The sequence below is a fragment of the Amphiprion ocellaris genome, chromosome 17, assembly GCF_022539595.1.
Source record: "Amphiprion ocellaris isolate individual 3 ecotype Okinawa chromosome 17, ASM2253959v1, whole genome shotgun sequence".
In the NCBI taxonomy this organism is placed as follows: domain Eukaryota; kingdom Metazoa; phylum Chordata; class Actinopteri; family Pomacentridae; genus Amphiprion; species Amphiprion ocellaris.
In genome coordinates, this window is record NC_072782.1 from 33,881,619 (window position 1) to 33,895,136 (window position 13,518).

The 13,518-nt window shown below is 42.4% G+C and overlaps 1 protein-coding gene across 2 annotated transcripts in view; it reads left to right on the top strand.

Annotated features, from left to right (window-relative positions):
• LOC111574850 (multidrug resistance-associated protein 1-like) overlaps positions 1-13,316 on the top strand; it is a 55,995-nt gene extending 42,679 nt beyond the window's left edge. The window contains exons 18-30 of one of the 2 annotated variants that reach the window (XM_055019447.1): positions 2,241-2,430; positions 3,851-3,923; positions 4,339-4,447; positions 5,164-5,371; positions 6,097-6,407; positions 6,491-6,690; positions 7,109-7,235; positions 8,220-8,321; positions 8,478-8,624; positions 8,789-8,947; positions 9,245-9,411; positions 10,303-10,497; positions 10,989-13,316. In XM_055019447.1, the coding sequence (XP_054875422.1) occupies positions 2,241-2,430; positions 3,851-3,923; positions 4,339-4,447; positions 5,164-5,371; positions 6,097-6,407; positions 6,491-6,690; positions 7,109-7,235; positions 8,220-8,321; positions 8,478-8,624; positions 8,789-8,947; positions 9,245-9,411; positions 10,303-10,497; positions 10,989-11,097 (2,097 nt within the window). In that variant the 3' untranslated portion in view covers positions 11,098-13,316. The remainder of the gene's footprint in view (positions 1-2,240; positions 2,431-3,850; positions 3,924-4,338; positions 4,448-5,163; positions 5,372-6,096; positions 6,408-6,490; positions 6,691-7,108; positions 7,236-8,219; positions 8,322-8,477; positions 8,625-8,788; positions 8,948-9,244; positions 9,412-10,302; positions 10,498-10,988) is intronic. The other variant, XM_055019448.1, reaches the window with a different exon arrangement.
• Positions 13,317-13,518: the final 202 nt, after the last annotated feature.

The following is a 13,518-nucleotide window of genomic DNA, read 5'->3' on the forward strand; positions in this document are numbered from 1 at the left end:
CTGAACCATCCAAAGTGTACTCTTAGTGGCAGGGTCAGAACATAAACATAGATCTACCCAGAGCTGAGACTGAAAGGTACTGGAAGAGCATGTGGCAGAAAGAAGCATCACGTAACACCGATGCTCAGTAGCTAGTGGACCTAAGAGCTGACCACAGCAATCTCCCAGAACAGGAATCAGTGACCATCACAATGGCAGATATCCAGGAAAGAGTGTCAGTTATTAAAAACTGGACAAGACCAGACCCGGACACCTACTGGCTAAAGAGGCTAACTGAATCAACTGCTGACAAATGGCATCCACCCAGAATGACGAAACCAAGGGCAAATGATCCTAATCATGAAGGACCCCCAGATAGGTGTGATCCCATCAAACTACCGGCCAATAACCTGTCTCTGTACAACATGGAAGTTCCTATCAGGCATCATTGCGGCTAAGATGAATAGGTATATGGCCCAATACATGAACAATGCCTAGAAAGGAATTAGTAGCAATACCAGAGGAGCCAAGCACCAGCTACTGAAGTGGAGAAACCATCAGCCACCTCCTCTGCATGGATGACACCAAGTTGTTTGCCAAGAGCAAGTGAGACATTGACTTTCTGATCCACGCCACCAGGATCGGCAGCAACAACATCAGGATGTTGTTTGGACCGAACAAATGTGGCCAGATGGTATTAAGGGGAAAGATGATTGGAACTGAGAGGGCTGAACTACCAGAAGGCAGCATTGCAGATGTTCAGACAAATTACAAATACTTGGGATACCGCAGGCAAATGGAAACCAAGAGGAAGCCGCAAGGACGTCTACCACAGTCAAATACCTACAATGAGTAAGGCAGGTCCTGAAGAGTCAGCTGAATGGGAGGAATGAGGTCCGGGCCATTAACACATATGCCCTGTCAGTTATCCTCTACCCCGCTGGTATAATCAACTGGCCAAAGAACAAGATGGAAGCCACTGATACCAAGACAAGGAAACTCCTCACAATGCATGGAGGGTTTGATCTCAAGTCCAGAACCCTGAGGTTGGACACAAAGCGGACCGAGAGTGTCGGCACCACCATCCACGATGAAGCAGCTGAGATCCAGGAATACATCCTGAAGATGGTCCCCAAAGACGAGCTTCTGACCAAATGTCTCATTCAACAAAGACCTGGTATATGTGTGTATCTCTTTCCATATTTTCATATGAAATACAGTCTAACCCTCTCAACATTTCACCAACATTTGAGGCTCTATCATCAGTAGAATCTGATGTGTTAAAGTTTGATCAGACAAGGTTCCAGTTTTTAGATGTTTTGACTAAACATTGAAGTGGACTAATTGGTAGGAAACAAGAACTGGTGTTCATAGGGGTCTAGATGTTGGTGTTCATAGAGGTGTAGATGTTCATAGTGGTCTAGATGTTCATAGAGGTCTAGATGTTCACTGGGGTCTAGATGTTCATAGAGGTCTAGATGTTCAGAGGTCTAGATGTTCATAGAGGTCTAGATGTTCATGGAGGTCTAGATGTTGGTGTTCGTAGAGTTCTAGATGTTCATAGAGGTGTAGATGTTGGTGTTCATATGTGCAATGCTACAAGCTGCTTCCATGTTGTCTTCATGTTGAAAATTAACAGCATATGAAGTTATTTCTTCCTTAATGAATGTTCCATTTACCTCCATAATTAGTTATTTGGACAAAAAGAAGGTGAATGTAAACCTCCTAAAACAACTGAAGAGACCGTCTGCGCTCTCGAGGTTCCTTCTTTGTGAAGAAGACGTGGATCCAGGAGTCGCAGCTCCTTTCAGCAGCATCACTGTCTCAGGTTCTGGAGGCATCAAGCAGAATAAACACAGTGTTCTCTCCACTAGCTGGACTGTTGCAGCTCACTGTGATGCCTTCTGCAGTGAATTAGCTCATTTCCATTTCATTTGAACTGCTCTGTTATTCAGTGCTGAGGGGAATGCAGTGCATGCTACCTGGATGCTGAGTTGATTTGCAGCAACAGTTTGGGAGAACACATCCAACACATGATGCCAGTCTTTACAAAATGGGAAAATAGTGCCCTTCACCATGTCTGGGCTGGTGAGGCAGGAGAGGCAGTACTTGGACAACCAGCGAGAACTGTGGACCTTCAGTAGATGAGATGAACACTTTGGTCCTCAGAAGGCAGCCCTGACTTGTTCAAACCTCTACTGTGTGTTGTTATTCACACATACTCACTCCAAATTTGTAATGTTTGTCTTGTGTTTGTTCAGACTCGGGTTCTGGTGACTCACGGCCTCAGCTTCCTCTCTAAAGCAGACCTGGTCCTAGTGATGGAGGATGGCCACATCTCAGAGATGGGTTCCTACATGGAGCTGATGGACAGAAAGGGAGCCTTTGCTAAACTAATCCACACCTTCAGTGGAACCCAGCGCAGAGAGAGTTCCACCCTCAAAGACAAGAGTAAGAACCTGAATTTAACCTGATCAGCATTGGCAGAGAAAAAGTCAGTTACCAACAGAAAATAAAAATACAGTGTGCAGGGCTCAGAAGACTGGACCAGAGTGGCGCTAGCTCTACAGTTCTACAGTTTATTTTAGCTGTTATCAAAACAATGTACATATGACAGCAGATACAACACAAGCAAGGATCTAGTCAGTACAAAACAACCTGAAGAAGAGCCATAAAACATTTCCAAAGTGATGCAACATTTTACCATGAATTAGAAATGTTTTCTAGAGGTGATCATATAAAGCCACTGAGAATCCACCAACCAAAGCTTTGACTGAATGTCAGGAACTGTATGTTGCTGCTGGAGGACAGGAGTTCTGTAATTACATCCTGATAAACTGGATTCTGATTGTACAGGTAATATTAAGACTCACCTGATGTGCTCAGACTGATGCAGTTAATGATATATGTATTTATAAAAGCAGTCAGTCACGTCATCTGAACCTGCTTTGTGCTGACATCAGAGTTTCAGTGAATAAAGATCCAACAGTTAATCAGATCTGAGGTGTCCAATCAGATTTCAGTACAGTCTGTGGACCGCCAGCATCGCCATCAACACAAATTCTAGGGATAGGGCTAACACTAACCCAAACATTGAAATTTACTTTTAGACTGTTTATTCAAACCCAGACTGACTGTAGTTTGCCTCAAACACATAAACTGTTGAGTGGAAATAACACATTTTGTTCATGTCTGTGTTTTTGTACATCTGTCTTTGTGCGTCTGTGTTTGTGCGTCTGTGTTTGTGCATCTGTATTTGTGCGTCTGTGTTTGTGTGTCTGTATTTGTGCGTCTTGTGTGCATCTGTGCTTGTGCGTCTGTCTTTGTGCGTCTGTGTTTGTGCGTCTGTGTTTGTGTGTCTGTATTTGTGCGTCTGTACTTGTGCATCTGTGTTTGTGCGTCTGTGTTTGTGCGTCTGTATTTGTGCGTCTGTGTGCATCTGTACTTGTGCGTCTATATTTGTGCATCTGTACTTGTGCGTGTTTGTGCTTCTGTGTTTGTGCGTCTGTATTTGTGTGTCTGTGTGTGTTTGTGCGTCTGTATTTGTGCATCTGTTTGTGCATCTGTATTTGTTTGTGCATCTGTATTTGTGCGTCTGTGTTTGTGTGTCTGTGTTTGTGCGTCTGTGTTTGTGTGTCTGTGTTTGTGCGTCTGTGTGCGTCTGTGTTTGTGCGTCTCTGTGCGTCTGTATTTGTGCATCTGTGTTTGTGCGTCTGTGTTTGTGCGTCTGTGTTTGTGTGTCTGTGTGCTTCTGTTTGTGCATCTCTGCCTCTGTGTGTGTGCGTCTGTTTTTGTGCGTCTCTATTTGTGTGTCTGTGTTTGTGCGTCTGTGTTTGTGTGTCTGTGTGCGTCTGTATTTGTGCGTCTGCAGGCAGCAGAAAGTCAGTTTCTCGCCTCAGTGTGACAGATTTTTCCATTGATCTTTCTCAGGAGCAGCTGATCAGGTACGAACACCAACATCAGATAAACACTGAATGCAACCAAAACAAGAAACAGAATTCAGAATTTCATGTTTCCCTGAAAGTTGCTCCTGTTCATTTAAACCAGTGTTTCTAAAAGTGTGGGGTGTGTCCCACTGGGGGGGTCTGGCATAAAAAGTTTGAGAACTGCTGATTTGAACAGTTAAAGATGACAAAACTGTAAAGGAATTAAAAGTACATGTCTGTTGTTTGCTGTGTTAGTGTTTAGTGATTTTCTGAGCAGCAGGGTTTACTGCTGGTTTCTTCATTCCTCATCAGCAAGATGACTCTCCCCACATGCAGTGACACTGGACAGCTTTTAAATTCAGAACCCCTTCATTATTTGAGGTGCTTCTCACTGCAGATGTTGTTAATGCAGGTAACTGTTTGTGTGTTGCAGCCATGATTTGAGCAGTGCCAGTGTTAAAGTGATGGGGCTTGTGGATCAGGATTCAGTCGCTGAGAATGCTGGGAAACTTACAGAAGCTGACAAGGTCCATACAGGCAGAGTGAGTCCTTCTGTTCTTAAATGATGGTTGCAATCTTATCATGAACTGTGACTGAGTCATGAGTGCTAAATATATTTTAAAAGACAAGAAGCATCAAAAATGTGGGTCAGAGATGCAAATTTAAACTGCCTGCTGAACAGATAGTTGACTACATCAACAATCAGTGATACATTGATCCCCGAATGAATGAAGTGGATGTTTCTGCTCAGAAACCCATTTTATAACCACTGACTCATGGTAAAATCTGGCTCTTTACATCAGTTCCCATAAAACAGCTTTTCTAATTTTTCTGCAAGACATTTTCTGACATATATGTCCTTCATTTTCTGCCTTTTTGGTTCATATATTTAGAATCATTTAAATTATGTACAGCAGTGAGTCATTGCCACTTCTAATGGATTTAAAGTTAAAACACAAAAGAGCAGTTACACTAAATTAGGGCTGCAATTAACGATGAATCAATTCATCGTCTAAACATGTCATGTACGATGCAGTGTGGATGTTTGTCCGTGTTCCACCCAGACGGTGATTTCTGTTACACAGCGCGCTCACGTCAGCTTTTGATGACATAACGTGCTTAGACAATGAATCGATTCATCGTTAGTTGCAGCGCTGCACTGAATTTATGAAGCAAGTGCAGTTTTTAAAATTTTTCTCCGTTATTAGCAGAACATCAGCAGTGATTAGTGTTAACCCAGGTGTTCTCCTGCCTTCAGGTGAAGCTGCAGATGTACAGAGAGTACTTCAGGACAGTTGGCCTGACCTTCATCATGACCATCGTCTTCCTCTGTGCCTTCCAGCAGGCCGCCTCATTGGCCTACAACTATTGGCTGAGCCTGTGGGCCGATGAGCCGCCTGTCAACGGCACACAGAGCGACCACCAGCTGAAACTGAGTGTGTTTGCAGCACTGGGATTCACACAGGGTGGGTCTGCAGGAGAGCGAACGCCAGAACGATGACGAAACACTTCCTTTATTCTCAGAACATGCTGATATCTGTGGGCCAGAACAGTCAGATTAGTCCTCTGAAAAGACTAAGTTGTTTGGAGGACTGTGAATGTGGTGCTTCACCCAGTTTGCTCAGTTGTAAACCCTGAAGTTACCAGTTGTTTGTCATAATAATAAATTTTATTTGTTGTACACTTTTCATTTAGGCAAAATCTCGAAGTGCTACACTGAAGATATAAAACAGACCAAACAATCATGTAATAAAGACAAAACAATCAGATAAAATACCATTAAAAAATAGAAACTCAGGGGCATGTTTAATTAAAAGCTTTGTTAAACAGAAAGCTCTTTAGGCCTTTTTTAAAAACATCCGCTGTCTGTGGGGCTCTCAGGTGGTCAGGGAGGTATTCTGAAGCTTCTGTCTCCATGGTCCAGAGTTTGGTTCTGTGCAGGCGGAGGAGGTGACAGTTATTGGTGCAGAGGTTTCTTTTTGATGATTGATGACAGATGAGAGTTTCCTGGTTCCCTAAAGTTCTCTCTACTCTCGGTTTTTGTTTTTTGGATTGAAGTCATCATTGCTGGTTTGTTCCTTTTAAATATATTCAGGAAGCATGAGCAGTAAGACTCCACTGCTGATGAGTGGACGATTTAAAGCCTTCATACCGCTGTATAGACTGTCTAAATTCTTTTCCTCTGTTTCAGGGTTGGCCATGTTTGGTACGACTCTCGCCATTGCTCTGGGAGGGATCGTAGCATCGCGTCACCTTCACACCGATCTTCTGTACAGTGTCCTGCACTCGCCCATGTCCTTCTTCGAAGTGACACCCAGCGGTAACCTTCTGAACCGTTTCTCTAAAGAGATTGATGCCATCGACTGCATGATCCCTGAAGGCCTGAAGATGATGCTGGGCTACTTGTTCAAGCTGCTTGAGGTCTGCATCATTGTGTTGTTGGCCACACCCTTCACAGGGCTGGTGCTCCTCCCCCTCACTGGTGTCTATGTCTGCATACAGGTAAAGATTCCTCCTGAACATTGTGTTCTCCAAGGCTCAGCTGAAGTCTCTACAAGTTAATCTGTTTGTTTTTTGGTCTCCAGAGTTTCTATGTTGCGTCATCGTGTCAGCTGCGACGTCTGGAGGCAGTGAGTCGCTCACCGATCTACAGTCACTTCAACGAGACGGTGCAGGGCGTCGGCACAATCCGAGCATTCGGTGAACAGCGACGCTTCATCCTGCAGGCTGACCGGCACATTGACAACAACCAGGAAGCTTATTTCCCTCGCTTTGTTGCTACCAGGTTTATTCCACCCACTTTACTAAAGCTGTTCCATTTGTTCTAAGGTCTGGCAATAGTTTTATAACATGTTGTGTAGTAGTTGCATGAGTTTGTATTGTAATATTAAAGGATTTTTTTAGGTGGTTTCACCTGAATAACATCATAAAGACCTTTCTTTTTAACAAAGCTTTTAATTAAACATGCCCCTGAAGTTTCTATTTTTATTGTTATTTTGTCTGATTGTTTTGTTTTTATCCATTTTATATGTTCAATGTAGCACTTTGAGATTTTGCCTAAACGAAAAGTGCACTACAAATAAAATGTATTATTATTAAATTAATTGTCCTTCTGTTTGCTGTATCTTAATATTGTCTGTATACTGGTTCTAGTAATGCTACATTTTTTTTCACCCCTTCCTCTCTTTCTATTGTCTTGTCAGATGGCTGGCAGTGAATCTGGAGTTTTTGGGGAATCTGCTGGTTTTGGCTGCAGCCATCCTGTCGGTGCGAGGTCGGCATGAACTCAGCCCGGGCATCGTGGGACTGGCAGTGACACACTCTCTCCAGGTTGAAATGAGTTTGGGCGTCAGTTATCTTGAATGTTTTTAAACCATGAAACGATAATCTGGGCCTGAGGGAGTTTGTGGAGTTGTTTCCCATGTATAACCTGGTAGGACACCTTGAAAGTGGGTTTAGATGGTTTTACAGCAGGAGATCTGGATCTGTACCAAATACTTAACAGGTTCTTCTTTTTCCCACCAAGTTTTATATCCACAAAGTTTCATCTCGACCCAGTTTCATCTCCATGAAGTTTTATGTCCACCAAGTTTGGTGAAAATTACGTTGAGGAAGTGTTCTGCCCCAGCTCGAGTAAAGGGAATCAACACAAAACCAACATTGTCAAAATATAAGAGGCATTTATTGGTTTTTAATTTAGTAAGTCAACAAAGGAGGCAAAACTACAAATAAGGGCTGAAGGAGCCGCTATGTCTAAGACAAAATGAAATCAAAGGAGAGCTAACAGAGCTCCAGTGTTCTGTGTAAGCTACAAAATAAAAGATAACAACAAAATCCCTCCACTGAACTCAATGGCTCCTAGTGTGTCTAAAACAGTTAAATAAGTGCCTCAATACAACAGGTCAGCAAACCTCACAACTACAATAACTGCTGAGATTCATACATACAAAAACAACACAAAATCAAAGATACAGAAATTCTGACTGGAGCTGCTATCAGCTGATTCCAGAAACAGGACACCATGACGTCACATTAAATCTCCAAACTAATCAATAAATCACAGCAGAACAGCTTAACTCTTAAAGTAGGTGCAGATACTGCTGCAGCCTGATTGGAGCATGGGACTGGGTAGTGGCCCAATCAGAATGGAGGACAGGTACTGATCTTGGTCAGGAGCCTGTATGTATTAATCTACATATCTGCTAACCACTAACCATCCAGAAGTCATTACAGCTGTTTAAACTCTACAATAAGAGAAAAACTCCTAAAAGAAAGAGAACTTTAGTTGAATGATTGTGGCATTTGTGATTTCAGGTGACAGGAATCCTGAGCTGGATTGTTCGTTCATGGACTGATGTGGAGAACAACATAGTGTCAGTGGAGAGAGTTAAAGAATACGAGAACACAACCAAAGAGGTGGCCCCTATTTCTATGGAAGCTCTATTCTGAGGGCTAACCAAACCCTAGCCCTGCTTATTAGTGTCTTCATAGTGTTTGATGTTCTCACTGAACCTAATTATGGAGTCAAAGAACTGAATCATTGAGCCCTCCTGACCTCTATTGTGTCTCCAGGCTGCATGGACGCTGGAGGGTTGTTCTCTACCGGCAGCCTGGCCGAGCACAGGGACCCTCCAGTTTGAAAACTTTGGACTGCGGTACCGTAAAGGTCTGGACTGGGCTTTAAAGGACATCTCCCTCAGCATCCAGGACAGAGAAAAGGTTGGGTCTCAATCTTCAATATTCATTACAAGGAAATATGTCACAAAGAACATTAAGAATGTGTACATGTACTATAGGTGCAGCAGAAATCAAAAGTTGGCACCATGGTCAGTTATTACATTTACAGTTTTACGTGATGCCTGAGAAATCTCCCGACTCATCAGGTGGGGATTGTTGGAAGAACAGGAGCTGGAAAGTCATCTCTAGCTTTGGGAATCTTCAGGATTCTGGAGGCAGCAAGTGGACGGATCTTAATCGATGGGATCAACATCACTCAGATCGGCCTTCATGATCTCAGATCCAGAATCACCATCATTCCTCAGGTCAGTATTCTAAGTACTGTGGTCCATGCAGTTACTGTGTGAGGTCAGTACTTTACAGTCACTCTAACAGTTTCATCAATATGTGAATTAGGAAATCCACAAAGAGTAAACATTTGAATGGATAGACGTGATGTTAGTGGAACACATCTTTGGTTTTCTGTGAAAACGTGATGACATCGTTTACACTAAAGTCTCCTTAAACAGAATAACTCCGACTCAGTCTCAGGGCAGGCGAATCCAGGTGAGTGCTGACTACTGTTCCTGTCAGAGAAATTAACTCTGACCTTTCATCTCCAGGACCCAGTGCTGTTTTCTGGCTCTGTCAGGATGAATTTGGACCCCTTCGAAACTTGTTCAGATGAAGATGTGTGGAAGGCTCTGGAACTGGCTCACCTCAGCAGCTTTGTGTCGGCTCTGCCACACAAACTGAATCATCAGTGCTGTGAAGGAGGCGAGAACCTCAGGTACATCCACCTCCAACACACCTGGACTTGGTTCACCCAACGGACACTGAGATAGATGTAGAAACTCAAATGCACTTGGGGTGATGCTGGTAGAAGCTGAAGAGGTCTTTCTAACACCAACAATGTTGTTGCTTTTCACACTTGAGCCCTTCAATGCCGACTCCGTTTACATCTCTGAGGACATTTATCTGTTTGGCTGGAAGGTCTACTCTCACTTTGATAATCTTCAGGATTCTGGAGGCAGCAAAGGAGTGAATCTTATCTGACGGGAACAACATCACTCAGACTCCAACACTGCTAACAAAGTTTGTCAGAGTGATTTAGCTGACCTGATAGCTAACTGTACTCCTGTTAGACAGCAGTAGCAGAACTCCAACTACATACACCTGAAATAGGAATGATACAGTTAATGTTTCACAGCAGATATGATCCATTCATGATGTGCTGTAAACACTGGTGCAGTCAGAAACAGCTAGAAGGTCCTGGGTTCTCCGGGTCCCTGGACCTTTGTGGAATTTACTTGTTCTGTTTGTGTGAGTTCTCACCTGGTGCTACAACTTCCTCCCATAGATGTAGACATGCTATTTTATTTGGTGATTTTAAATCAGGTTGTTTTTTTGTGGGCTTCATGGTTCTCTGTCTCCATATGTTGGTCCCTTCAGTGTGTTTATACATTCATGTGGGTTGAAAAGTTTGAGCTGCACATTGTAAATTCAGATAAAGGAAACATCGAGTCGTGATAATAGATGAGCAGTGGAGAGAAAGCAGGAGTTGGACTAACTGCTGCAGATAAACTGTAGGAACTATTAAACACTGTGGAGAAAATGTTTCAAATTACAAGTCAGAGTTTGGATGGTAGCCGGACATGATAGAACTCTGATGTCTTTGTAGTCTTGGTCAGCGGCAGCTGCTGTGCTTGGCCAGAGCTCTGCTGAGGAAGACCAGGATCCTGGTTCTGGATGAAGCCACAGCAGCTGTGGACCTGAAAACAGACCAGCTGATCCAGTCCACCATTCGTACTCAGTTTAATGACTGTACCATCCTCACCATCGCTCACCGCCTCAGCACCATCATGGACTACACCAGGTACTGTCTGGGCACAGCTGCGGCTCTCAGGGGTTCACATCTTCAGACACTTTTCTAGGTTTCAGATGTGCTAATGGATGTTCACCTTTCAGTTTTTAGTCAAGTGAGGACGAGCATCTTCTGTAAAGAAGAAAGAATCTAACACTGACTTGTTTATGTATCAGAGTATCATAACTACTGGATGTCTTATAAATTATTTTTAGATGTCAGTCAGTGCTCATACAGCAGCTCACTTCAGGATGTAGAAATTTGTGATGGTTTTGATGGATCAATAGTTTTTGACCTTCCGTGTTTTTTCCCATATTTGACTCAGAGTATAAACCATAAAATACTTGTTCAGTGAGATGCAGAGATAGAACGTTAGCTCAGACTGCCCTTTCTAAGTTGTCTTCTTTTCCTATATGAATCCATTCTGACTTGTCTGTTTTCAGATTTTCTTGCTCATGTCTCCTTAATCATTTTATAAATTCATCGTCTCTCTTTGTCTTCAGGGTCATTGTCATGGACCGGGGCTCCATTGTGGAGATGGATTCTCCTTCTCAACTCCTCCACCTACAGGGACATTTCTATCAGATGTGTCTTGAGGCTGGTTTGATCTGACAGTTTTAAAAACGAACTGGAATGATGGTGGGCTGATGTAAAAACCATGTAGACATTAATACATAATAAATGCATTTTTGTTTGATGGACTGTGAGATAAAACCAACCAGTCGGTGAGACCAGGATCTTTTTTCAATATACAAAAGTCTAAATCAGTAGAGAAGTTCGTCCAGATCTGTGTGTAAAGTTTATTCATATTTAGTGCACATATGTTGAGTCTGACCAGGAGTAGTAAAGGAGTCATCAGTACTTTATTCACCTGAAATACACAAATTAAATAATAATCATTAAAGTACAGCAGACACCGTCTTAGCCATGGCATTTAAACCACCTGTCTAATGTTGGATCACATTGTTGAGGCCTGGACTCCAAATCTGAAGGTGTCCTATGGTCCTCTCTGGTTGGTGGAGGACCCCACAGCCCTCTGAAGGTGTCCTATGGTTCCCAGTGATCGATGACATTAGTACATGGTGTGATCAAACAGGACTGTGTGGCGTCTGTGATATGTTCCATTCACCGGTGCTCTACGTCAGCAGTAGCAGACCAGGTGAGGTGTCTGTTTTCAGGTGTTTCTTTGGTTACTATGGTTACCGCGCAGAGACCAAACAGCAGTACAACCTTGGAAGAGACCAGAGAAGGAGTTCAGGAGCTGCTGCTCTTCAACCTCCACCTGGTGGTTTCCTTCAGTTCATCCCCAGATTATCAACACAAGTTCTACTGTAATGTTGTGAGAACATTGAAACCAGCTGAACTGAGATTCATGTTGTTGCTCCCAGATGAGATCTCTGTGGAAACTGTAACACTGAAGGACATTCAGAGATGGTGAAACTTAAAACCAGTAAACCAGGGCTGGGAGGGTTACTGTGCTTTCATGTTTCCATCTGTTTGCTTATCTCCTGCTCTTCTTCTCTGTCTTCCCAGGTTGAGAGAAACTCTTCTGTGCTGATCTGACAGTATTCAACAACAGTTAGTTCAGCCAGGGTTAGAATTATGGGTTATGGGTTAGGGTTACCCCTAACCCATAATTCTGAACAACCGTAGCATTTCTTTTGACCTGTGAACTCCTTGTGTACCCTTCATTACCTGAAATGACAAAAATGTGTCTAGTTTTGATCCATTTTTCTGATTTGTAAAATCAATCGGGCCTTTTCTGTAATTTACGATTCATAAAAGATGAATTTATTTGTTTTTAATTTAATTACTGAGTTCAATTCAGTCTTATTTATGCAGCTCCAACTACAGTTCAGATTGTCTCCAGACATATTACAGAACCCATATGGCGTGACCCCCGAGAGGTCATGAGCAGAAGAGCTAGAAGGTTCTGGTTCTGGTTCTGGTTCTGCCATCTTTCTGTGTGGAGTCTCCATGTTCTCCCTGCTGGGTTCTCCAGGTTCTCCAGCTTCCTCCCACAGTCCAGAAACATGCTGAGGTTAACTAGTGATTCTCAGTTGTGTGTAGATGTGTGTGTTTGTTTGTCAAAGCCATTCATTCATAGTCTATGTATCCTATTACATTTATAGTCTGTGTATCCTATTACATTTATAGTCTATGTATCCTAACAGATACATACTCATGTATATGTCTACCTGTATGTAACAGAGTACAGTACTGTCCACAGTATTATGTCTCCTGTTCTCATTATTGTCCACTTCACTCTGTTTTACGTCCTCCACATGTTTTAAGGTTTATAAACTGCCTGTTAGACTTCTTCACCTTCACCAGCAGTGGAGATCGAACCACCAACCTTCCACTCCCCACTAAATTAACTGCTCTTTATTCCCTTCTTTCCTCTGTCAGGCTCTTTGAGAACATCATGTGCCATCCTTTATGCTCCATATACAAGTTCCTTTCTCAAAGAATATTTCATATTGCTATGTGGAGTCAGGATGAGGTATAATACACTCTAACATTATGGTAGTACCATGACACTTATATTCAGGACACTACTAATGTAATATAAGGTTTGGACCAGAAACAGTTTTGATGTTTGTTGCAACATTCGTACGTGATGGAGGTCTATTTTGGCCTTTTGCTGCTAACAGTTTTCATACAGTGTTTGTCTTAAATCTCTGTCTTGTAGCTTCATTTTGTATTTTAGCTGTGTGTTTTTAATTTATTTGGGTAGTTTAGACTTTAACAATTGTTCTGATAATGTGTGTCCAAGTTACCTGTATTGTGTCTCTAAAATTATTTAAAAATATGAATTATATTTTCCCACATTTTTTGTGTGAATTTTTATGAATGTGCATATTTTATATTTTATATTAGACTATTTCCCAGCATGCCCCTGTCTGCATTCAAGACAATGAGTTAAATTAGTATTGTGAAAATAGATGTCTCCAGACCGGACATCCTCTGTTCATATTGGAAATGTGTCTCAGTAATACCACCAACATCTAATAAGGCTGTGATGTTAGAGTA